The 25101-nt window shown below is 39.8% G+C and overlaps 2 protein-coding genes across 2 annotated transcripts in view; both read right to left on the minus strand.

Moving 5' to 3' along the window:
* Positions 1–2713, minus strand: part of LOC129723467 (protein stum) — a 107276-nt gene extending 104563 nt beyond the window's left edge. The window contains exon 1 of the mRNA XM_055677700.1: positions 1886–2713. The gene's annotated coding sequence lies outside the window, so the exon portion shown is untranslated. The remainder of the gene's footprint in view (positions 1–1885) is intronic.
* A 9657-nt stretch (positions 2714–12370) lies between these two features.
* Positions 12371–14728, minus strand: LOC129720529 (uncharacterized). Its single transcript, XM_055672011.1, has one exon. The coding sequence runs from the start codon at positions 14726–14728 to the stop codon at positions 12371–12373; it is 2358 nt and encodes a 785-aa protein (XP_055527986.1).
* Between the last annotated feature and the right edge of the window lie 10373 nt (positions 14729–25101).

Consider the following 25101-nt stretch of genomic DNA (forward strand, 5'->3'; position numbering starts at 1 on the left):
TTTTCAACATTTTTGGAGGGGGGGGGGTGACATAAAATAAAAATGAAATTTGTATTATTTTTTTTTATTTTTTTATAGATGAATTAGGCCGTTACAAATTTTATTTTCATTTTATGTCACCCCCCCCCCCCCTTCAAAAATCTTGAATATTGGAAGGGGGAGAAAAAAAGCTCAAATCGTTTTGTTCATTTTATTGGTTTTCCGACAGCATAAATGCTTTATTTAGCAACAAACAAGTCCAGTGACAGCGAGAGTGTCGTCAAAAGGCAAGCGAAATAAATAATAATAATAATAAAGTGTTATTTTTCAACATTTATCTGAGTGCAAGTTACAAACGTCATAACTTGCACACAAACTTTGATCAAAGATATTTCTTTTTTTTTTCGTCTCGGTGTTATTCATTTCTTGCCACCCCCTTTGCTAACTTTGATAACCTTGGACATAAAAAGAATTCGAAATTTGTATCAGCCTTAGTAAAAATCTATTATTCACACAGCGTAAAAATCAAAAAGAAAGCAAGACAATCGAGTGCAGTTTGTGGCGGATAGTCACAGGAACATTTGAAAAACTGTGTTTACTGGTCGACAAAAGCGAAAAAAAAATGCCCTAGAGCTCAAAATTGAAAAAAATGAAAGATAAAATCTTTAAACCGTTCCTGTAAATTCAGGTTGTTCTAGCTAAGTCGAAAGTACATAAAGTCTTCCGAGATTCACACAAGTTCACAAGAATAATTAAATAGTCTTTCATGTTTAAGCTCCAGGGTAAAGTTTTTTCCGCTTTTGTCGACCAGAGTAATCGAGTCTGAAATTGTATATAAACGAATCATATAGAATCGAGTCCGACTTGTATAACGCTGTTTCGTGTTGTATCCTGCGGTTGCAGCTGGAAGATACAATTTTTTTTTCTGCAGCCATTACCATTTTCGTCCACGAGAACGGTTCTTATCAAGACCACCACATATGTAATTGAAAAATTTGACTAATAACAATTTACGTAGTCCTACGTCAATCATGCGGTGTCCACGTCTACTTTTTATTTGTTTTGTTTTCTTTTATTTTGATTTTTTTATTTTGTTTTGTTTAAATTTAAGTTTAGTTTTTTAACTTTAATAATTTCCTAAGATTGTATTCTATCGACTTTATAATCGCAACTGTCGAATTCGCAAAAGCTCTTCTGAGTCTAAATCCTCGTTAAATCACTGTTCTATTCAATTTCGACACCATTTTCAATTGTTAATGTTTTTATATTACATTCTTCTAATTGTCTTTTAAAGTTTTGTCGAATATATTGGTTTTTTCACTATCAGTGCCTTTTTCATGGTAATTGATTTTGTATCTTCATATATTGAACAATTTTTTTCACAAATTTCTTTAATGCCTATTTTGATTATTATATTTAGTTTAACGATATTTAATATTTAACGAAAACTAAACTTTGCACACGTAAGAAACCGAGTATTTTTCAGGAGTGGAAAAACTTCCTAGACTCACGAGTAATTTCTTTAAAAAGGGTGTATGCATTTTAGCAAACACATCATTTTAAGCTGGTAATAAAAGCCTCCGGTTGTATAGAAGAACTGAGAGCACTAAAACACATTCGCAATTTTTTTCGATTATATCTTCGCTTGCCTCACGAATCACGTACAATTATAATCACAATCCCGAAAAATCTTGTTATATATGGTTAGTAGGAGAATCATTAAAGTTTGCATTATATATCTTCAGTTTTGTTAGAATGAAGTACCAAGCGCCTGCATTCCACATAAACAAATGGAAGTGAATGGTTATTTACTAGTAGCGCACAGTTTGTTGTTCTCATTTCTCGTATTGAAAACACAACGAAATGACCGAAACGAAATGACCTGTAATAAAATTTAAATATTTACCTCTGAAATTTTCTCTTTAAACAGGCATTAGCTGTCACGTTTTTCCAAAAAACCGAACAGAGCAAACATGATCATAACTAACTCCTAATGAAACAACTTTGCAGGTGATATCTCCAAGTGTTCACTACCGACCAAGTTGAAGCACTTTGAATCGAGGCAGAAAAAGCCAGCAAATGACGGGGTCCTTCTATGCTGAGAAATGGGAAAGTCCCACCTGTCTTATACCGAGGTAGCCAACTTTATCACTATCATTATCAAAAACTCGTTTCACTTTCTGCACCGGCTTCATAACTCACATCATCATCCATCCGTTGGAGACGCCGAGCCCCTTTTTTTCACCAAATCAATCCATTAGGATAATGAAAACTTTGCAATCATCCTCAGTTGATTGAGTTTCTCCTCGCAGAGTTTTCAGCCCTCAGCCCTCGTCGTGCCGCAATGGCCTGTCAAAAGCGTCGAAATGCATCAGTACACTTGAACGATTCACCCCCGTTACTTCATTCTAACGCCCGCACGTCCCGTGTTCCGGTTTTCACTTTTGCTCCGAGCCAAAGCGGCACACAACACTTATTTAATTATGTTTTAAGTTCCAACTGACTTCCGGTCCGAGCACTGCTGATTTACGGCGATACGGATACCGAGGCAGGCGCACCCTAAAAGCCACACTTTAAAATTCACATTCAGCAAAGTGTCAATCCCCGTTCGATCGCCTCGGCCAATGCTGATGCAGCTTTCTGCGTTTCACCCCCCGCAGAAAGGCGAAAGCAACCGCTCCGGCTGTTGTTGTTCGCGTTTGGAGCCGCACCGGCCTGGGCGAAACCTCGCGGTCCGAATTCAAAACAAGTACTAATCGCCGATAATAACGATTTTCTTGAAGGCACCTCGGGAGAAACCACGCGCGCGTCACTGCCAAAGAAAACCCACTCTCGCCTACCTAAACTCCCTTTCACACATACTTGCACAATTCAAAGAAAGGACTCAGGTGACCGAGCCTGACTGAAGACGTTTACCCCACCGACTGGGGTTCCACGCGAGAGAACATACGTGCGCCCACCATCGTCATCATCATCGTCCGACTGCTGCCACCTACCGGCAGGGCTAGCCACCAGTCTACTTCGAGAGACTCCACCAATTCGATGCGGAAATGACCTACACATAGAAAAACTTCCAGTCAGCTAGTCAAACATTATTTGGCAGCCTTTAATTATGATTTTTTCCACTGTGCACTACCATTTTATTATTATATGGTGCCACTCATCACCATGAACTACACCATCTTGGGTGGGAAGATGAACAGTATAATATATATTTCAGGAAAGGTGAGCTAACGGGTTAAAAACTTTGTGCACACTTCGCGTGCTGAGGCCTGATACTATGTGCTCACTATCCTTTCACAATGGCATGGTTCAGGTAATGGCATCTGAGTTAACCTCGTGGTTTATGATGGGTACAATAGATTATAGACGCGTCTTTTCTCATCAAGATTCAATCAACACTTAAAAACTCCAATATACATTTGCATTTGAAAAGTACTAGAGATGACAGAATGGACTCGCAGTAAACTTTCAACGGGTGGAGTAATTATTAACGAAAACGGGCTGAATTGATTTTTTTGGCGTAAACTAGAGGTCATACCATGATGTTAAGTAAAAAGTGCAGAGTGAAAAAATATTAGATTTTCATAGTGAAGTTAAAGTTTTGATGTATAATTACTAGGGTGAAATGAAACTTGATAGCGGAAAGCTATCGAAGGGGAAACTGAAACTTGATAGCGGAAAGCCAGAACCATGTTTTTTTTTTGTTCTATTTGGGACCCCAAACAATCCCAAATTTATCGGAAGTCGATTGGTTTTGTCTCCGCTTGGCGCATTGCATTTCAAATTTATATGGAGATTTGTATGGAAAAACCAACTTTTTTGCATTTTCCATTCTAAAGATTTCAAAATGGCTGAAACCATAGGTTTCATTACTTCAGATGGTAGGTTTTTTGATGCCTAACAACTTGGCCGAAGACACTAAAGAGCTAGGGTGCCCCAAAAAAACACTAGAGCTGCTCAAAGTTGAGTATGTTGAAATTTATGTTGCGAATCATTTTTTCTGCCAACACTGCCAGTGTATCGGCGTTAGTCAGATTTCCATCAGAAGTAACCTCTGAAACACGTTGTAGAGTCTACCTACGCCTAGAATATTGACCTGAATTTGTTTGTTTGATACAGCTGAGTGTATAAACTGGTTACGACAGGTTATTTCTGATGGGAATCCTACTGGCACCGGTACATTGGTAATGTTGGCAGAAAACAAGATTTTCTGCATTTAAATCGACATACTCAACTTTAAACAGCTTTAGCTCTTCTTGGGGACATCCTAGCTCTTCAGTGTCTTCTGCAAAGTTGTTAGGCATCTAAAATACTATACCTTAACATAATGTAGTGCATTATTCGAGTATTATTGAGCTCTCTAGAAAGGTAAATGCAAAAAAGTAGGTTTTCCCATATAAATTTTCATACAAATTTGAAATGCAATGCGCCAAGAGGAGACAAAACCAATAGACTTCCGGTAAGTTTAGGGTTGTTTGGGGTTCTGAAAAGAACCAAAAAAAACTTGGTTCTGAAAAATCGTTCTTTTTTTCCCACCCTAATAATTACGTTTTACGGCAACATAGGAAAGCAAATTGAAAAACCGAAAACATCGAGGGCACCACGAGGATTGTCCTCTTTCGAATGCTTAAAATTCAGTCAAATTCCAACGCAGTTCCTTTATTCAACGCAGAAAATTGTGATTTTGTGACGCTAACTATTGTAGTATCGAAAAATGTAGAGCCTTGTTAAACACTTATTTCGACAAATCAGAGCTGAAAAGAGCCAAATATTAGGTGAAACTCTCAGCGACTACCTTCAGTCCCCAGCACAGCCGACACTAAAGTATGATTGATTTACCTTTCTAAAGGATTTGTGATTGTTGTTGTTTCACTCGCTCGAATGCACAACGACACGCCCACCGGAAGAAAAACTCTCGGTAGTCACGTATAAAATCTATCATGCACAAAACCGATCACTGTTGCAATAGGATGATTTACTGGAAACTGGATCGACCAGCAGCAAGGGAAGCTGCAGCAAAGTGTAGCGCAGCAAGCGGCGGCTTCAAATAGGGTCAGAATTCGTGAAACCGATCACTAAAAATCGCGATGTTTAACTCTTTCAAAGAAATAATAAAAACTTTAAGAGTTTCACTCGGGAAGTTGATATTCTAATTTTTTTTTTCGAATTTGAGTAAGTTTTCAGGTTGTTATTGTCATTAGAAATTTAGGTCAACATTTTTTTTAAACAGACATATCTTTAAAAATATTGCATCGAATTTAATGAAATTTTCACAGCAGATGCATCCTAAGTTTTAGTTTATAAAAAAAATGTTTTTTTTGAGAATTTTTTTTATTAATAACTATTCAAAACAATATGTTGAAATATTATGTTCTGGGGCACTTGAAAATCTGAAAAAAAACCACAAGTATCTTTGACAAAATTTCGGAACTTTCCTGAAAACTTTGTTCAAAACATATGGTCCCCTTGGCTCTGTGGTTAGCGATGTCGGTCGGCTAGCTCTCCCACACGGTTGTGATATCGAGCTCGATTCCCGATCGAGTCGAGGATCTTTTCGAGCTGGAAATTTTCTCGACTCAGCACTGGGGCACGGTGTATTGTTGTTCTTATCCTACACATGCAAAATGTGCCAAAAAAACAATATCGATAACGAATTCTCTCAACTAATCTAGTTGAACGAGACCGCTTTTAGCCTCGAGGCTAAGTGTGCGATATTGTTGTTGTACATATGGGCTTTCAAAGTTGATGCCGCAACAATGTTTTTTCAATCTTTTTTGGATATTTTGGATTTGAGCTATAGAGGCAAATCTACTTATAACTATGGATCTAAACATATAAAAATGCAGTCCTGTCTGTCTGTATGTCTGATCCATATTGGCTTTGAAACTACTGCACCAATTGGCGTGAAATTTGGTATATAGGGGTTTTGGGGGCTAGGAAAGGTTACTAAGCTAGCTTTCTATAAGTTTTCGACAATGAAGATAATTTAAACTTATTTGCCGATTAAATACCATTGGCACTTTTTAGCGCATTAAAATTATTCAATCGAAATGATTATTATTTTTCAACCACTGGCCAAAGCGTTGCTAATAGTAATAACAACAGTTAGTTTCGAAGCAGTTTCCTTTTCTAATGCAGAATTCAATTCACCTCAACTTTAAATAAATAATTCCGGGGCGCTAAGAACTTCTTAGTAAGAAGTGTCATTGGCGAATTACCATTTGCATATGTCGCGGGATAATTCTGGCATTCTTGTTATTTCTAGTGGCATTTAAGTGAATTTATCCCAAGTAACACACGTTGTTATAGAGCAGATGAGATAACTCTTCTAATACAACCTTCAGTTATAGATTTCAGTTGAAATTACCTTTTCCATGACATCTCTATCACCAGAAAAGCGCAAAAATCGAGGGCTACTAGAACAAGTACTGGTGCTATATGAAGTTTTATATAACTTCATGAAAGCAAGCCAACTTGCTAGACTGAAGCTGCAAAATACATCTCGAGTACCAATGCAGTAAAAAAACATGGAAAATAAGTTATTTTCAAATTGTAATTACTAATTAATGAAAACATCGTTAACGCAAGCATAAAACTTCAAATAAAAACATTGTAGAACAACGCTGCTTCATATTAGGAACTACAAAGGAAAAAAATAGTGATTATGGCGTATCGAATATTCACCAAAAATAAACAATAATATTAGACCAACTATTTGACGCTTTTAATATAAAGTTCTACGTGCGCGTCAAATTTCATGGTGAAACATTGCATTTTACTTCTGAAAAAATTATGCGCCATTCATTGGATACGGTTTTCTGTTTGTAAATCAGTGGAAAATAGATTATTCATTACAGAATGGTTGCTGATTCTTTAATTGCGAAGAGTCTCAATTTAGAGTCTCAATGTTCGTAAACAACTATCTGGCATCTCTTTCTTACTTGCCTAGTAAATCGCAATCAATAAGGTATATACGAATGAGCGGCAGATGAGCGTGGCTGCAAGTGTTAGGCAGCAACAATTTTCGCGTACCTACTGAGATCGTGACGTCACAACAACCAATTGAACACAGTTTGATATAGGAAAATGTATAGATTTTGTTTAAAATCATATGGAAGGCATTATATTGTTGTACTATGATAATATCAGGAACAACATGTGTCTCCCAGGTATTGTCATAGATTAACTAAACTAGCCCACCGTTAGAGAGATCTTCAAAATATTTTTTCCATAGCAATCGTCTTTCGAAGAGTCTCCAATTTCATAGATGTAAATGCCCATTTCGGGGTTACTTTTCAAAACAGATCGAGCGATATAATTTATGGCGTACTCTACTCCATCTTATTCCGCAAGAGGTCGCTGGCTTGTAGGTCCTCCTTGTGTGTCGTCCTCTTCATCACTTGGGGTGAGTTCTTCCGCGATTCTAGGTTTGTTAGAGAGTTTTTTTTTTATTTTCAAACAAAGCTGAAGGAGCGTATTTTTCAGCTGGTGCATCTGTCTCGTGTTGCCTTAAAAGCTCGGCTCCGTCCGTGATGATGGATTCACCGATAAAAGTGTGGAAATTGTTGGAACGGCTAAAACGTAAACAATTACTTTTGGACAGCTACGAATGATAAATTGATACATTACCTTCCGATGCTAAAATGCGCCAGGAATCGGCCTGGAACCTATGCTCGAAATCCTCCGCGCGAAAACATTGTGAACAAATATAAAACATTGCGGGAATATTTGGTACCCGACAGAACAAACGCCAGCGTTTTTCAATATCGGGATTTTTGGGAGAAGCATGTATACCTATGCCTAACTTTCAGGCTTGATAAGCCAAAACACCACATGATTTACCTCCACACGATTGAGTTCGTGTTTTTGGTAACCGTAGAACGTTAGAAACTCGAAAAAAGTACAGTTTGTCGAAAATCCGCACTGAATGCCGAACGTAGACTATTGTTGTGACGTCACAACTTTTAACTCGCCACCTATGATCGCATATCAAAAACTTATCTGCCACTCCTTTGTAATATACCTTATTGAATCGGAATGTTGTTTTTTTTTTATGTTGATCTGCACTGACCTAGTGGAACAAAAAACACTCGCGCATTCGTGGGTCAGAATTCGCCACACCAGCGCGCATGCGCAAATGTGTTGCTATGACAACATTTACCTAGCGCATGCGCAAATGTATTGTTACGCGCAGTGCAGCTGGATCGAAAATTGTGTTCGTCAGCGGCACTTTTAATTAATTGTAAATTGATGATAAAAACAATGTTCAACCTTTCAAAATGAACTGTTTCTGTCGCTTGAATATTAAAATTGTTTTCGCATAGTTTTAAAGTTATCTAGACATAAAATATAACAAAATTAGCAAACGTTGTTAGATATACGGTAACACAAATTGGCGTGACATTGGTTGCACTGCAAGCGTTTTGTTTATATTTTCATGGCGCATTTTGATCGAACTCAAATAGTTCGATTGAAATCGTTTAAATAATTTTAATAACAATATGATCAAGCAATTGGCTGCTGAATACTAAGACTAACCAAAGGAAAAGCACTTTACAGGTACGTAAATTATTATTGGGCGTGTAATACAGAACTGGCGCGGCTGCCTCGGTTGGACATTTTTACACAGTTGTTATAGGGAAAACATCTGGAAGACATCTTGAAGACAAGTGCCATTTATGTCATAGTTTTTGTTTGCTGAACTCATGTTATTGAAAAACATCTCCAAAACCAGAAAAACGAGCTTGTCTTCGAAGTGTGGTTGAATTACTGATGAAGAACAACTTCTCACAAATGTTTTATTTCATGTTGTTTTCTGTACTGTTTTGATAACATCATGAACCCAACTTAAAGACAAGCAAAGGCAGTTTATATTTATTAATCTATGAAATACACTCATGATGTAAGATAATATCTCCAGAGCAAGAAAATAACAACACAAGTTTTTGAATGCGCTTATAGTACTCTTATATGACTACTGTCATTGAGAATTATTTTCTAACATGTTTTGTGTGTTACTTGGGATCTCTGGCTTATTCAATTTATCTCGATTATCAAAATATAATAACATTTCGTGAGAAACAATTTTAATGCAAGAACTTTTTTCAATTGTTTGAAATACATGTAGACCTTCTGTCACACATTTCTTAGTTTGGTAAAAAACTTCAGCATGGCCCAAGAAGTAGGTTTGCGGCTCGAGATGAGCGGATTGTAATTTGTACTTGGCAGGAGGCATGAAATGGTTTACTTTGAGCTAGTGTATTCCATAATTGCTTAAGTTTAGCTCCAGTTTCGAACTCAGCCTGCTTGGCTAGCTGCTCTAACAACAGCAAACGTACAGAATTCTGAACTTAGCTGCTCTGTCGATGCCATCGTAAAGATTTGCTTGTTGACGGTTATACAGTTGACGAAAAACTAAAGTACTCTCGCGCACAGCGTTCATCTATAAACCTTCAAATAATGTGCAGCGCAATACATCCTCTATTTCGAATTCCCTCATTCTATCATCTACGCCGCCCCGCCTGCTTTATACATTAGTCCTCTCCGTAGGTATTTAGGCGGCATTCATAAATAACGTAACTCTAATGGGGTTGAGGGGGGTACCCTCGAGCGTTACGAATTGTTACATAGGGGAGAGGGAGAGGTGCGATCAGCGTTACGTTACAAAAAATGGCAAAATGGAACAGAGTGAGAAACCAGGTGTCTATAATTAATAAAAAATATTTTTTGCGTCCAAACGGGTTGTTTGATCGGAATAGCGTCTTCGGCAAAGTTGTGAATAATAATTTTCTCCTTCTAAAAAAATTTCAAAAAAAATTTTTTCCCAGGAATCCATACTATTTTAGTTTTATTCAAACAACCATCAATGTTTAGCTAACAATGTGTAGTTTTCGTAGAAAAAAAATCAGATCTTAAAGAAATGGGCTTTAGAGCATATTAAATTTAAAATTATCCTTTTACTTTTTCTCAAAAAAAATTTTTCTTTTTCTAACGGAATATATTTTTTCTAGAACGATATATAAACTATCTACAATTTTGCTAAAGATGTAACAAAAATCAGAACAACCATTTTAACTCGAATAAAAAATATCAATTTGTAAAGTTTGGCACAGAAAAAAAAACTTCTTTTTTTTTTCTTTTGTCTAGAACCACAACTTTATTTTCTACAACTTTGACGAAGACACTTTTTCACCATTTTTCTGATAGAAAATATTTTATTCATAAATCACATTTTTTTATAGGTCCTATTGAAACAGCAGTAGTTAGTCAACATCAACAATTGATAGCATGAAATGACCTCTTTATCAATAAATGTTTATAAAAAATATTTATTTTTTGAACTTTCTATGGACAGCCCTATCTAGGAAACAAAGCGGTGAAAAACCTGTTTCCGGTAATCAGAGTTCACAAATAAATGCCAGTATTTCATAATTCATATAATCTAAGGGTATGGGGTACGAGCCATATGGACGCTAGGTATATGGATGTTAGGCATAGAATGCTGTCCTTACTCGCTATTACTCATTCGGACTTAGCTAAGGGAAAAAACTGTATTTGGGAAGACCTATTAAAGTAGTATATCAGTCGCTTGTGTGTTAGAGGCCGCCGCTTCCGACAGCGAGTCGGTGGCAGGCTCGAACTGTGTGAACCACTATGCGTACTAAGCTACGCGTTTGTATTCTTAACGAGTTGTCATCATAATTTATTGTTTTTCTGATCGTTTGAATGTCTTGGTTTGAATGAAAAAAAAAAAACTTTTTATTCAAGAAATGAACTCAACAAAATAAGTTACATAGCAATTCGAATTTCATCGATTGGGCAGAGGGTCTTTTACGGCGTTACTTAATTTTTATGGAGAGTAGGTAGTGGCGTTACGTTTTGTTACAAAAAGTAGAGGAGGGTGGGGCGGAAAATTGAGTTTTTTGCATTACGTTATTTATAGATGTCATCTTAAAACAATCACACGTATTTTCAACACACAGGTAGCACTTTTGTTCATCGTTATTCCGTTCAATCGAATTTGCAAGTTACAATGTCTGGTCGTGGCAAAGGAGCACAAAGTCACGGGAATGTCTCGTCCCGTTCATCTTATGCTAGGCTTTAATTCCCAGTGTTGGAGTATCTGGCGGCTGTAATGGAATACCTTGCTGCAGAAATATTGGAATTAGCGGAGAAGGCTGCTAGAGATGATGAAACGAAAGTCATCCTGCGTCATCAATTGGCAATCCGCTATGATCAGGAATTGAACAAGCTTTTATTTTGTGTTACTATTGTCTAGGGAGATGTTCTGCCTAATATCCAAACTGCCATGTTCCCGAAGAAAACGAGTGGTTTTGTAAAAACAAAACCTAAATAAGAACGGTTGTCCTTTTGTAGCAGTAACAATAAGTTTTAGCCTCTAATTGTTATTTGAAATTCGACATAACATTTTCAGTTCCACCCGCGCTGTTTTGATGGGGAACCCTGCAACCTTCAACATTACCAATCATACCAATCATTTAGTAAAAAAGAGAATTGAAAATAAATTATAACTGAAATTCACCCCTTCACACCATCAAAGATTATCTCCAATCGAGTGCATTACTAAACCACCATGAATCTATCTTGCGGTCGTATCTATAAACAACCTTTCAAATATTATTTAAACCTTTTTTAAAACTTTGACTTCTTTATAAGTGTTCGGACGTTTTACGGAACCAATTATTTAAGCAGCTAAAAACTATTAATTTTATTTAAACCTTAGTGGCATTTTGAGCAAAAATATTAAATTATAATTACTCACATGAGTAGTTCACGTTTTTATGGTTTTTTCCGAACTTCTTCTCATACACAACTTGCTCTTTTCAAACAATAGACCGGCTAAGCCTCGCATTAACTTTGAATCGATTTTACAATAAATTTCCGGATTTTTAACTAATAAAAGGACTTTTTGATAAATTGCCACGTGGCCACCGAACTGTTCATAGCACTTTGTCCAAATGATTTGCCTTAATTCCATCTCGCGTATCTGTCGATGACAGCTCACCGTGCTGGTTCTGTCGATTGCTGCCGGGGAGCGCTCAAAGCGCCCCAATTCGTCGGGATGATTCTCTCGATCACAGCTGGGGAGCGCTTAGGGCGTCCGGCAGTGCGCCCAGTGGTGCCGCAACAGCCCCACCCCGTAATTCTGGTGTAGATTCCGGATTGGAGCTAGACTTACAGCTTTCAATTTCAGGCACCGCTATCTTAGCCACTGGAAGTTTGAAGACTCCGTTGATTGTTCGTACAATCGCCTGTCTGACGCGCCCGTCGATGCCTTTTATGACTTGCTCGACGATTCCCCGGACCCACGTCTTCCTATTTTCGTTGTACGCCAGATAGACCACAATGCCTTTGATCGGTTCATGATCTACCACTTCGTACGCTTGTTGACGAGCGGCAAATACTCCAGCAACCATCTCTGCCATAGCTTGTCCGCCAACCACTGGGACCGCTTGTAACCATCCCGTAATGCTTCTGCTTTGTTTGCGGGGATAACGTACGACTCTGTTCCTCCTGATGGATAACCTCGCAGAAAATGATTCGGCGACAAAGCCTCCACCGTATCCGGCGCCTGCGGCATATATGTTAGCAGTCTTGAGTTGATCGCATCTTCCGCCTCAGCCAGAACCGTCAGTAATACTTCGTTGGTAAGTTTTCTTCCGTCGTCCAATGCCGCTAAAGCCCCCTTCGCAGATCGAACCATTCTCTCCCAGGCCCCGCCCATATGGGGGGCCGCTGTTGGAATGAAATTCCATTTAGTTCTTGCGTCCGTGAACGCTTCACTAAAGCTCATCACGATGTTCCTCATCACCTCTTTACTCGCTGCTACGAAATTGGTCGCGTTGTCTGAGAAAAACTCCGCTGGCATTCCCCGTCGACATGCAAACCGTCTTATTGCCATCAAGCAGGACTGGCTTGACAAACTATGGGCCACTTCTAGGTGGATTGCTCTGGTAACGAGACATGTGAACAACGCCACCCATCGTTTCTCCACATGCCGACCGACGGTTACCTCCAGGGGACCGAAGAAGTCGACTCCACTAAAGCTGAACGGACGACGATTGGGCGTTATACGCTGTGTTAGTAACGGTGCCATTCTCGGTGTGTCAGGTTTGCATTTCTTAATTTTGCACCACATGCAACTGTCCATCACCTTCTTTATTTTGGCTCGAAGATGCGGAATGCAGAACCTCTGTCGCACTTCGTTGGTGACCGTCTCCCGTCCTGCATGGCCGAACTTTTGATGATAATGGTCCAGAAGTTTACGTGTGATCTGATGGCCCCTTGGCAACACTATCGGGTAACGCAGTTCGAAGGGTAAGAAGTCCGCCGTGGCCAACCGTCCTTCCATTCGTATTACATCAAACTCATCCAGTATCGGTGACAGCTTGTAGAGAAGACTGCTTTTTTCCAGACTCACTCCGGTTGAACATTTTGCTTGACGACTCTTCAACAAAGTTCTCACTTCGTCCGGATATGCCTCCACTTGTGCCAGCGTTCTGACAAGCATGTTCCGCTTAGAAAATCTGGATATGTCCACCAACTGACCTTGTACTTCGACGTCGTGTAGCAGGAATGTTGCCCGCATCTCATCTTCGACATTCGGTTTTTTGAATTGCTGTAATGGCCACTCAGCTTCTGGTTTGTACAAAAACTGCGGACCCCGCAACCAAGAACTGTTTGAATCAAGCTGCGGACCATTGCTCCATTTCGTTAGTTGGTCCGTAACATTCAGTTTAGTGGGCACCCACCGCCACTCTGATGGCCGCGACCGGCTGATAATCTCTCCAATCCGAAATGCAACGAAAGCCTTATATTTTCTTTGATCGGAAACAACCCATGAGTGAACGGTGCGTGAGTCTGTCCAGTAGAACACTTGTTCTATGTTCAGACTGTGATTGTCTTTGATGTTTTCCGCAAAACGAACTCCTTGTACGGCCGCCATCAATTCCAGCCGCGGGATCGACACTTGCTTGATCGGTGCGACCTTTGATTTTGCTTGCACCAACGCACATCGAGGGACCTCCCCAGCTAAGATGCGGAAGTAGCCTACGCAGCCGTATGCTTTCTCGCTTGCATCTGCGAAAATGTGCAGCTGCAGCGTTGAGTAGTCGAGAGCAAGACCGTCGCCGAAGTAGTACCGCGGTATCTTTACCGCTTCTACAGCTCCTAAATAGCTCGTCCACCGTTTCCAACCCTCCAGCGCTTCTCCGTCGATGACTTGGTCCCATTCGCAGCCTTTTCTCCAGAGGATCTGGATCAGCACTTTCGCAAAAAATGTGAACGGCGCCAATAGTCCTAACGGGTCAAAGAGACTCATGACGCAACTAAGCACTACGCGTTTCGTAGGGACCTTTCCATCGGACAGGTATGGCATTAACGAGTCGCGCATCTTGGTTGTAAATGCGAAGACGTCGTCCTTTGTGTTCCACACTATCCCCAAAACGCGTTCCGGATTAGCCGAGTCGAGATGAATTGCTTGTTTCTTCTCCGTTTCACCCATGCGTTCCAGGAATTCTAGAGAATTTGACACCCAGCCTCTGATTTCGAAACCGCCTTTAGAGTGAACGAATCTTACCTCGCTTGCCCGTTGGACAGCCTTTTCGACAGTGTTCGTGCTGTCGAAGTAATCGTCCTCATAGTGCTTGTGGGCGATTGCATCATAAGCTTCTGGGAACTGTTCAGCGTAGTCCCGAGCATTCTTGTCTTTCACGAACATTGCCATACTAGGAGAGCAGGTGGCTCCAAAAATGACACAATCCATCACGTAGATTTCGTTTCCAAATACAAACAGTTGCGCCAGCCTGTCCTCCGGTCGAACTTTGAGCTGGTGAAACATCTCACGGATGTCACCTCGAAATCCGATGAGGCCAAGTAGTCCGGCCCTTTCAGGAGCTTGGAGTTGAGCGACACACCATTCACTTCGGCCGCCGCGTCCAATACCAAGCGAATCTTGTCTTTTTTCGGATTGACAACAACGTTTAACGGCAAGTACCAAACCTTGCCAGGGATTACAGATGCCAGTTCCTCCTTCGTTGCTTTATGACAGTAGCCTTTTTCCAGATACTGGATTATTTGTTGTTTCACTGCAGCTTTCAACTTAGGGTTTTTCGACATTTTCTTCTCCAGGCTCTTCATGCGCCGCAGCGCCATCGGTAGGCTGTCCGGAAACGTCGGGTTGTCTTCTTCGAACAGCAGTCCAGTCATGAACCTATCGCCGACGCGAACAGTTTTCTCCTCCAGCATTTCCCGAGCTTTTCGATCATCGTCTGATTCCGGCATCAAATCCGCCGAGAAGCCCTTTTCTTCGACTGTGCACTGTGACATGAGAAGATCGTGTAGCTCTGCATTCGATAATCCAGCACACGAGTGTTGTGCTAGAAATCCCTCACCTTGCCTTGAGTCTTGCGGTCCGTAGATCGTCCAACCAAGTTTAGAGCGCACGGCAATCGGTTCGCCTGGTTGACCGACGCGAGATTCCAACGGGGCGAAAACTCGATATGTTTGAGTCCAATCAGAAGCAATGGTGCAGATGCAGCGTAATCGGTCACTGGCAACCCTTCCAGATGACGATACTTTCCGGCTACGTCAGCGAAACTCATGGCCTGTGTCGGCAACTTCAGGTTGTTTACGGTGTGTACATCCTGCAAGATAAATCTTTCATTCGATCCAGTAGCTGAGATCGTCAGCTGGATTTTTTGCGAATCCTTCTCCAGTCTAGAAACCCCTGCGGTCCACGTTATACGGAGCGGTTGGGTGATACCGTTGCACTGCAGTTTTCTGGTCAAATAACTGTCCACTAACGAATACGAAGACCCCTCGTCTAGAAACGCCACTGTCGAAACGCTCTTATTCCCGTTGAATATCTTAACCGGCACCATTCTAAACAGGATCGAATCCTTGGATAAAACGCTTTGGGTGTTACAGCTTGACTGAAACTCGGCAGGATGCAGTAGTCTATTGTGGCGTTCCGAGCAACCTTCTGCGGTACAGCGAATATTCAGCTTACACTTCGCTTTTCCGTGAGCATTGAGGCATATTGGAACAGCTCCCATTTGTTAACCGCTTCCCACCGTTGTGGTACGCTGAGTTTGCGAAAGTTATCACAATTCCGCAATCGATGATTGGTTTCTCCACACATCGCACACGGTGTACGTTCCGGTTTTTTGTTTTGAGCGGCAACTTCAGACCCATTATGCGTGTAAACGTAACTCTCTTGCTCTTTGCCCTTGTTGTTCTTTGGCTTTCCCGTTTTACCACCACTGGCCTGTGGTGACGTTTCCGAGTAGTTAACCACTTCGCTTGCAGCGGAAACTAAATCGGACAGAAAATCTGCCAATGTCCTCAGCGTCACCGATGTCACTTGCCGTTTATACCGTACCCAGTCAATTTTCGTGCTCGCTGGCAGCTTATCCACTAGTTCCCGAATTAGCATCGGGTTCACTAAGTGGTCAATCAATTTCGAAGCTTCGAGGTGGTCGCAGAGCTGTTGGACGAGAACCCCGTAGGTGATGAACGACGACAGCTTGTCCGATTTCGGTGGATCAGCCTTCCGCACTTTCGTTAAAAGCGTATTTGAAAGCTGCTCGGGACGTCCGTACAACATACGCAGCGTCTCCATTACTTGAGGCACGGCATCCGGCAACAGGAGACGACTGCTGACCGCATCTCTGGCAGCACCCTTCAAGCACTCCTGAAGACGGGCAAGATTTTCCAAGCTCGAAAATCCACACGCTTTTGTCGATGTTTGATAACTGCTAATAAATATGGGCCATTCCTTCGGGCGGCCGGTGAACGTGGGAAGCTTTCGAGACAAGAATTGACGAGCGGTCATCTGCGCCTTTGTTGGACCTGCTCTAACACTCTTCTTCTTTTTGGACCCCTTTTTTTCGGACTCAGATTCGGTGCTACTCTTCCTTCTAAACGATACTTGAGTTGCTTAAATGATTGGTTCCGTGAAACGTCCGAACAATAAGGCTATTCTGATAGTGGTGATTCTGGTAATCATTTAAAATCACAAAGCTTATAGTAATCAACTCTCCAAATGAATTTGTTTTGGAGTTATTTCAAAATCAAGTTTAAAAATAATGTTTTATTCTAGAAAATACCTGTTTTTATTACACTTATAACGGATCTCTAGCTAAAATTATGAATTTATATAATTTTGTGATCAATAGTGATACAATTCACTCTTTTACAGAATCCTATCCATCGTCTGTCTGACTAGAAGTTTGAACCAGGAACCGCAACTCGTAATAAATAGCAAATAAAGCTGTTTAGAATTTTGCATTCCCAACAAATCAGAGGAACAGGTGCTCGTTTCACCAGGGTGTCCTATCATCATGCACAAATCAGTATTTTTACAGCACATTTTACGTGGTTCATAATTTTAATTTTTATTTATTTTGAATACTTATTTTCACTAGATTTTAATATACGCATCCGACTATATACGCATCACCTTACGCTGTAAAAATGATTCAGATTATTTTATTATTCGATGTCTGATGAAACTAGCACATGTACATCATTTCACATCTAGGGTGTGAGAATAACGTTTGCTTCTAAGCTCGGTTATTTGGATAAGTAAAGATTACTGGGATAGGCTTTTCGGATAACGAAAAATAACCCAACACGCCCTACATTGCTAACAATTGGCAAAAGTTGTTCATTCACGGAAGCTTATTAACAGCGACCTCATTCATAGTCATCAAAGCCCAAAAAAAATGTTACATTGCGTATCGCGTCAAATTCACATATTAAATACAAATAATTACAATTCGCTCTGTTGTAAGCTTTCCAGCGACGACAACCGCGTTGACCCAGAAAACAACAAATGAGGTCTCTAAATTCGTACCAGATTCTGTTTCGCGTGTTTATAATTTACTGGCCACCGTCCAAGCCTTTAAATTATACTACTTAACCCAACTGGGTCAACGATTGATAAAGGAAAGTCTAGTCGGCTCAATTGCGGAACGGTAGAACGGCCGGCGTACGCAAAAAAAAACTCTGTCCATTTGAAAGACTGCGTTAGTATGGGCTTTTTTCTCGCCTGAGACAAAACGCAGTGAATTCGCCTGTTGGATGTCGTTCTACAGCAGTGCCACTAGTTAGTCGCACTTGTAAGAAAAAAGTTTTACTCTCCACCGGATGTCCTCAATCTCACCCCATAGTTTTCTGTGTTTTTACACGCTTGCCTGACCGGAGCAACAACAAGTATCGCGATATATGTGGGGCAATAACGCTATACTTTTCACGCTTCGGTCAACCTCCACCCGCGCACTGGTATGCTGCTTTCATGCAGTGGTTGTCGGATACCTATTAAAAGGGAGCGCGAAATGAAATTTGTCGGTCAGTCACACAGTTTGGTGCGGATCCATTTGCGAGATCGGTCTCCTGATGTGTGCCGGTCTGTTTTGGGGGTTCGTGTTGAGTTATGGTTATGGTATAGCATAAAAAATTCCGCATTAATCTGGTACAATCGAAACGTTCCACTAATTTGATTTCTAATAATTGTTTTCCAAACTCGAACTAAATAAATTCACAAGAAAAGTAATATAGAGGATGTTTATTGCTTTCTGAGTTCAAGGGCAAAAGACTCTACAGAGTACAATGAATGTTAATACAACATAGTAAAGTACGTTAACAGATAACCTAGCGTCTCCATCAATTTACAAACGAAGGAGACAACCGAATATTTGTAAAAATGAATCAAGCGTTCTGTAACGATTCCAATCGTACCAAAACACATGCTGTTGCTATTGCGGTTCGCATGAAGAATCGACTCACAATAAGGAAAAGTGTGTTAATGAATTCGTTCGAGCCGAACCGGGTTGGCCCAATTGAGCTCGAGAAATATGCGAACCATTGCGAGTCTATCCACGCCCTGGTGTGAAGTGTGTAATAAAGCGATTACGCGGATTGAAGCGTATAATTATTTTCGAACGAATCAACAACAAAAAAAGGGGGCATGAATGATCAGATCAAAAGGAAATGTAATATGTATTGACTTTTGGGAAAAATTTAGTGCTCTCGTTTTTCCACCCATGGAAGAGAAACTCACAGAAATGTAATTTAACCAGTACAAAAAAAGTGTTAGTCACTAAAGTGTAATTTCATGGATGAGGTAGGATGTGTTAAGACGAATTAGTAATAAATACGTGAATAACACTGACTGATGGAGTGTAGAAGACACTATATCGCCCAAACAACAATCAAATGTATCCATTTTATTACACTGCAATTTCTATACGACACTCTCACGTAAGTTGACGCGTTTTGGTAATGGCTAGAGACACCAAAATTCATAGGAATGCACAAAAGAGTGCCAACTAAAATGTTCATTTTGAGAAACCCTATACAAAATGTTCACCTGCTCGAAAAAAACACCCTGTGCAAAATTTCAGCTCAATCGGACTTAAAATAAGGTGGCGCAAAGCGATTGAATTCTGGCCTTTGAAAAACCAAAAATTAACCCGACGGAGTGGAGTGCATGAAATTTCGGTGACTTAAAAATGTATGAAACATCAAGATCTGTTACCATCTGAAGAAAAAAATCACGTGATTTTTCGAATTTCTCAAGATCGAACTTCAATCACTTTGCGCCACCCCGTTTTAAGTCCGATCGAGCTGAAATTTCGCACAGGGTGTTTTTTTTTTGGGGTAGGCGAACATTTTGTGTATAGTTTTTTTCATTAAATTTGCCGGTTGCTTTTTCCCATATAAATGATTGACACCCTAATGGTTGAATAGCTATGATCTTTCATGTTTTTCGGTTTAAGCTTTTTGAATGCACTTTTTTTATTTTGTAGATCAGTGAATGATTCAACAATTTTAAATCAAAATTATGAACGGACTTGGCACATTTGTACTTCATTATGAATGATTTTTAGCAAATTTGGTCGGCGTGCGACCAGACCGAGCCAGACGTCAAAAACATTATTTCAAGTAATCGGCGTTCAAAGTTTAACCACCCAGTATGTTTTCTGCAAGCTGTCACTGAGATAATACCATCATGAACTGTTTAAATTATTCCTTTTTTCATGAAAGATAGTATATCAATTTTAACATCCACTGATGTTGAAAACTCAATTTTAAAAAAAAAATGGCGCTTGGTTCGATCTGGTCGCATGCCGACCATTTGTACTTCGAAATCGACGGCCGTTATCGGGATTCCTGCAAAATATATTTTTTACTGATCGTTCCTCTGGCATTCTAGCTACATGCCCAGCCCACTCGCCAATCAGCCTCTATCAGTGTCCATGTTTTATGGCCATCGAGGGTCATCGGGAGGTTTTATGTAGTGCAAAATTTGTACGGATTTGCAAGCTGCGGGACTGGTTACACAATCCGTACAAGTTTCTGGTTGCCGCCGCTATCCGCCTCTTCATCTCACGGCTAACCTAATTATCGCAATAATGTACCCAGGTAACTAAATTCATAGACTATGTTAAGCCGCAGCAGCAACATCCGACGGGCTATCAAGCTCTCTACCAGCCACCATATACTTTGTTTTGGCAGAGTTTATGACAACCCCTATTTTAGCAGCTTTCATCTTGAGAAATCTAAATACTTCTTCGCCCGCCTTACAGTTAAAACCAATGCGCAATGGTCTAGAAACCGAATTTTAATGGAACTTTGGATCTAGAGCCCCATATAAATATCCTACTCAAAGTTATTTGATTTGCCCTCCGTGTCTCTCCGGCTACCCTGCTTGATGTGGAACAACCATAACTCATTTCTCTTAACTGAATCGTACGCTGAATTTTCAAAGTCTATCACGGACTTGTTGCCAGATGAACATTTAGTCTTCAGAGGAGCGTCCTCTTGAAAACCACATTGGTATTCGCCAATAAATGTTTCCTGCAACGGCCCTTAGTTGGTGGAGCAGGATGCCGGAGAGGATTAAAAAGAGTTCTTCTACTCTCCAGGTAGTAGACTTTTTTGTCCGATGGCAATTCTTCATCAGACAACGCTCTGAGCATGATCCGATGGAATGCACGATAGCTGTTAGCTCCCGTTTTTAAACAATTCTGCGGGAAAGCTGTCCTTCCAAACTGCCTTGCAGTTCTTCAGCTCTTTCACTGCTTTCATCACCTTGTCTATAAATGGTAAATAACAGCTTGTTCACTATTCTTAATAATCATCCTGCTCGTTTCGATGCATGTTCTGCTTTACCGGAAATCAGGTTTCCAGGTTTCGTTCACGTTCCCTCCAAGTCGCTCATCGATCGATTATACGAGTACTCTGCAGCCACCCCTCCAGTTGATAACTGCTGGATGTTTAGCCGAATCTTCTTCATAGTTTGACTTCTGCTCATATATTTTCTGAATTCCTAAAATTTTGAAGTGTCGCATGACAGGTTTTTATACATTTTTAGGGGTTTCAGGCTTGTGTTATCCGTAACTCTGGAACCCGATTTCCGATTTTCAAAAAATCAATCAATTGGGAACATCAAAACACGAATGCCGTACATTTCTATGCGCCAAATTTTAAGTGGCTGACCTTGCGCTTTATTGATATTTGTTGCGAATGCGAGACTCACGGAAAAAATTGCAGACGTTTGAAATCAAAATTAATATATAAAATGTTTTCGCCTTCTTAATTCCCTAGTGGGATTGTCATTATTATAATTACCGATGCAACCGCAAATTGTGAGGTGGCAATCAAGAAAATTCCAGTGAATTTTAAAACCCGGAGGATAAATTACATAAATTCTCCTAAACCAGCTAAATTCAGGGTACAATGCTAAAAAAACCAGCTTAAACCAACAGTGCGGAGCTGCGTAGCCGCAAGGTTACAGAGTCCGCTTTGTCAAGCGGATAGTCGTGGGTTCGAATCCTAGTAGAATCAGGCCATTCGATGTCAGAAAGGGACTTCAACCATGGGTTCATTCTCAGGCTCCCCACCAGTTACCCTTCCTATACGCTGAAATCTACAATACCTTTGCGTGACTTCCTTCTAACAAAAATAAGTCCCTCTTATCTATACATATAAAAATGCAGCTCTGTCTGTCTGTCTGTTCCATATAGGCTTGGAAACTACTGAACCGATCGTCGTGAAATTTTGTATACAGGAGTTTTAGGGGCCGAGTAAGGTGACTAAGGTAATTCGAGACCCTCCCTCTTCTGGAAGGGAGGGATCCCATACAAATGAAACACAAATTCATGCACATCTCGAAAACAAACCAAGCAAATGAAACCAAATTTGGCAGATGGATGTTTTTAGGGGTAACAAATATATCCATAATGGCTTGACACCCCTCCTTCTTCTGGAAGGGAGGGGTCCTATACAAATGAAACACATATTCATGCACATCTCAAAAACAAACCAAGCAAATGGAACCAAATTTGGCAGGTGGATGTTTTTAGGGGTAACAAATATATCCATAATGGTTTGACACCCCTCCCTCTTCTGGAAGGAAGGGGTCCCATACAAATGAAACACAAATTCATGCACATCTCGAAAACTAACCAAGCAAATGGAACCAAATTTGGCAGGTGGATGTTTTTAGGTGTAAAAAATATATCCATAATAGTTTGACACACCTCCTTCTACTAAAAGGGAGGGGTTCCATACAAATGAAACACAAATTCATGCACATCTCTAAAACTAACCAAGCAAATGGAACCAAATTGGGCAGGTGGATGTTATTAGGGGTATCAAATATATCCATAACAAATTGATTCCCCTCCCCCTTTTAAAAGGGAGGGGTCCCATACAAAAGAAACACAAATTTCGCACATCTCGAGAACCAATCCACCAAATAGAACCAAATTTGGCATGTAAATGTTTTTAGAGGTAACAAATATGTTCATAATGTTTCGATACCCCTCCTTCTTCTGAAAGAAAATTTCTGCACATCTCAAGAAATAATCAAGCAAATGGAACCAAATTTGATATGTTGAGGTTTCTGAGAGCAAGAAAAAATTTTGACTCCAGACGCCATTGTTAAATTTAAGATGGAAACTTCCGGTTTCGCTCCGTAAAATGTCTTCAAATATCATTTTCAAATCCAAGATGGTGACTTCAGGTTTCTGAAAAACAGCGGGAAATGACCAAATACCACCCAATATGGGTATTTCCGAAATCGTGATGATACACTGAAACAACAAATCGACATCCGACAACTTTTTGAGTTGTAAAATGGCGACATCCGGTGTCTGGAAAACTGCCGAAACTGACCAAATACCACCTAATATGGGTGTTTTTTAACCAGAATGACGTTCAGAGGCCAGAAATTGTCTCCAAATGCTATTTTGAAATCCATGATGGCGACTTACGGTTTCTGAAAAACAGCGAGATATGACCAAATACCGCTCAATATGGGTATTTGCGAAATCGTGATGATGCATTGAAACCACAAATCGATCTCAGACAACATTTTGAGTTGTGAAATGGCAACTTTTGGTGACTGGAAAACTGCCGAAAATGACCCAAAAATAACCAAGTATGGATGTTTCTTTAACCAGAATGATGCTCAGGGGCCAGGAATTGTCACAAAATGTCATTTTGAAATACAAGATGGCGACTTACGGTTTCTGGAAAATAGCCGAAAATGACCAAATACCACCTAAAATGAGTGTTTCTTAAAATGACGCTTAGAGACCAGAAATTGTCTCCAAATACAATTTTGAAATCCAAGATGGCGACTTCCGCTCTCTGAAAAACAGCCGAAAATAGCCGATTTCCATCCAATATGAGATGCTTCGATACCAGAATGATACACAGGAGCTAGAATCGACCACAGACACCATTTTGAATTCTAAGATGGTGACTTCGTGTTTCTTGAACCAGAATGATGCTCAGGGGCAGTGCTGAGAATATTACTGTCATGATATTCGAAAGCAACGATTTTCAGCCGTCTTTATATTGATAATCATACTACCCATCCGACCGTTGATATTCATGATACCAAACAACCGGTGAACACCGACAAGATAAACGTTGACACTCGTGTTAATATTTTGATCGTCAAAAATAAAAATCATATCAAGATAGTGAAAATCAAAATTAACCTTATTCGACCATTTATACTGTACTAGGCAGTGCACAGTGGGGAATCGCTGGCCATCAGCCAAAAAAATTTTTTTTCGTTAGCTGTTTCTTAATATTTTTCCTTTATTGCTATAACATTCAAGTGTCTAAATCCAAAATTTGGGCGCAATATCATGAAATCTGAATTTTTTATGACTTTTCAAAGCTTGGCAAACTGACGTTTTTTGTCTTTTTTTGAAAAAAAGTAAATTACTTTGAAACGCTCTGTAGCTTCAACGATAGCTTGGATTTTTTTGACGTCAAAGAAAAAGTTGTTGTAAATATTGTGCAAAACAAACCCTTTTCATTAGATATTGTAAAATTTGGTCATAATAGGCCTGACACTAGAAAAAATTAAAAAAAAACAAGATTTTTTGTAGAAAAGTAGCTTAAAAGTTTAGTTGCCGCAGTTTGCCACGGTTGTGACTACATTCAAAACTCAAATCTTTCAAATGCATACTGTCCGCTGCTGCGCAAAACTGCGCAAATTGTCACTTTCGTGAAAAAAGCGATAGCAGTTTTTTTTTTTTTCATTTTTTTTGAGGTTGAAATTTCAACCAGGATTAATTTTAATCTTAACCATGATACCCCATTAATGAAAATTTATGATATCGAACTCAATCCGTAAGAATAAAACAAAAATTTGGGCAAAAATTACAAAATTTATCAATCAAAATTTATAAAATAAGTGTTAAATAAGAAAATAGTAAACAAATCTCTATGAAACTTTTAATTATGTCAAACTTTATCACTTTCTGCAAATTTGAAACAATATTAAAAACATTCAGCCCTTTTCAATTTATGATCATGAAATTCACTAAACTGATGGAAGTGTTAAATACTAGCAGCAAATTCATATCATCAAACTCCGGCTAACAATAGCCCGTTTGAAGATTGCTTTTGCTTCGCACTCGTTTGCATACAAAAGTAAAGCACACATTTTGCTTTATGAGAAAAAAAAAAATAAAGAACAGTCGTCGCCCTCCGAATCTTTTCGTATTCATTTAGAACGTTGTGTCATTCCAGTGTCTAGGTTTTCAAATTCATAAATTCGTTGAATTT

The sequence above is a fragment of the Wyeomyia smithii genome, chromosome 2, assembly GCF_029784165.1.
Source record: "Wyeomyia smithii strain HCP4-BCI-WySm-NY-G18 chromosome 2, ASM2978416v1, whole genome shotgun sequence".
Lineage (NCBI taxonomy): Eukaryota > Metazoa > Arthropoda > Insecta > Diptera > Culicidae > Wyeomyia > Wyeomyia smithii.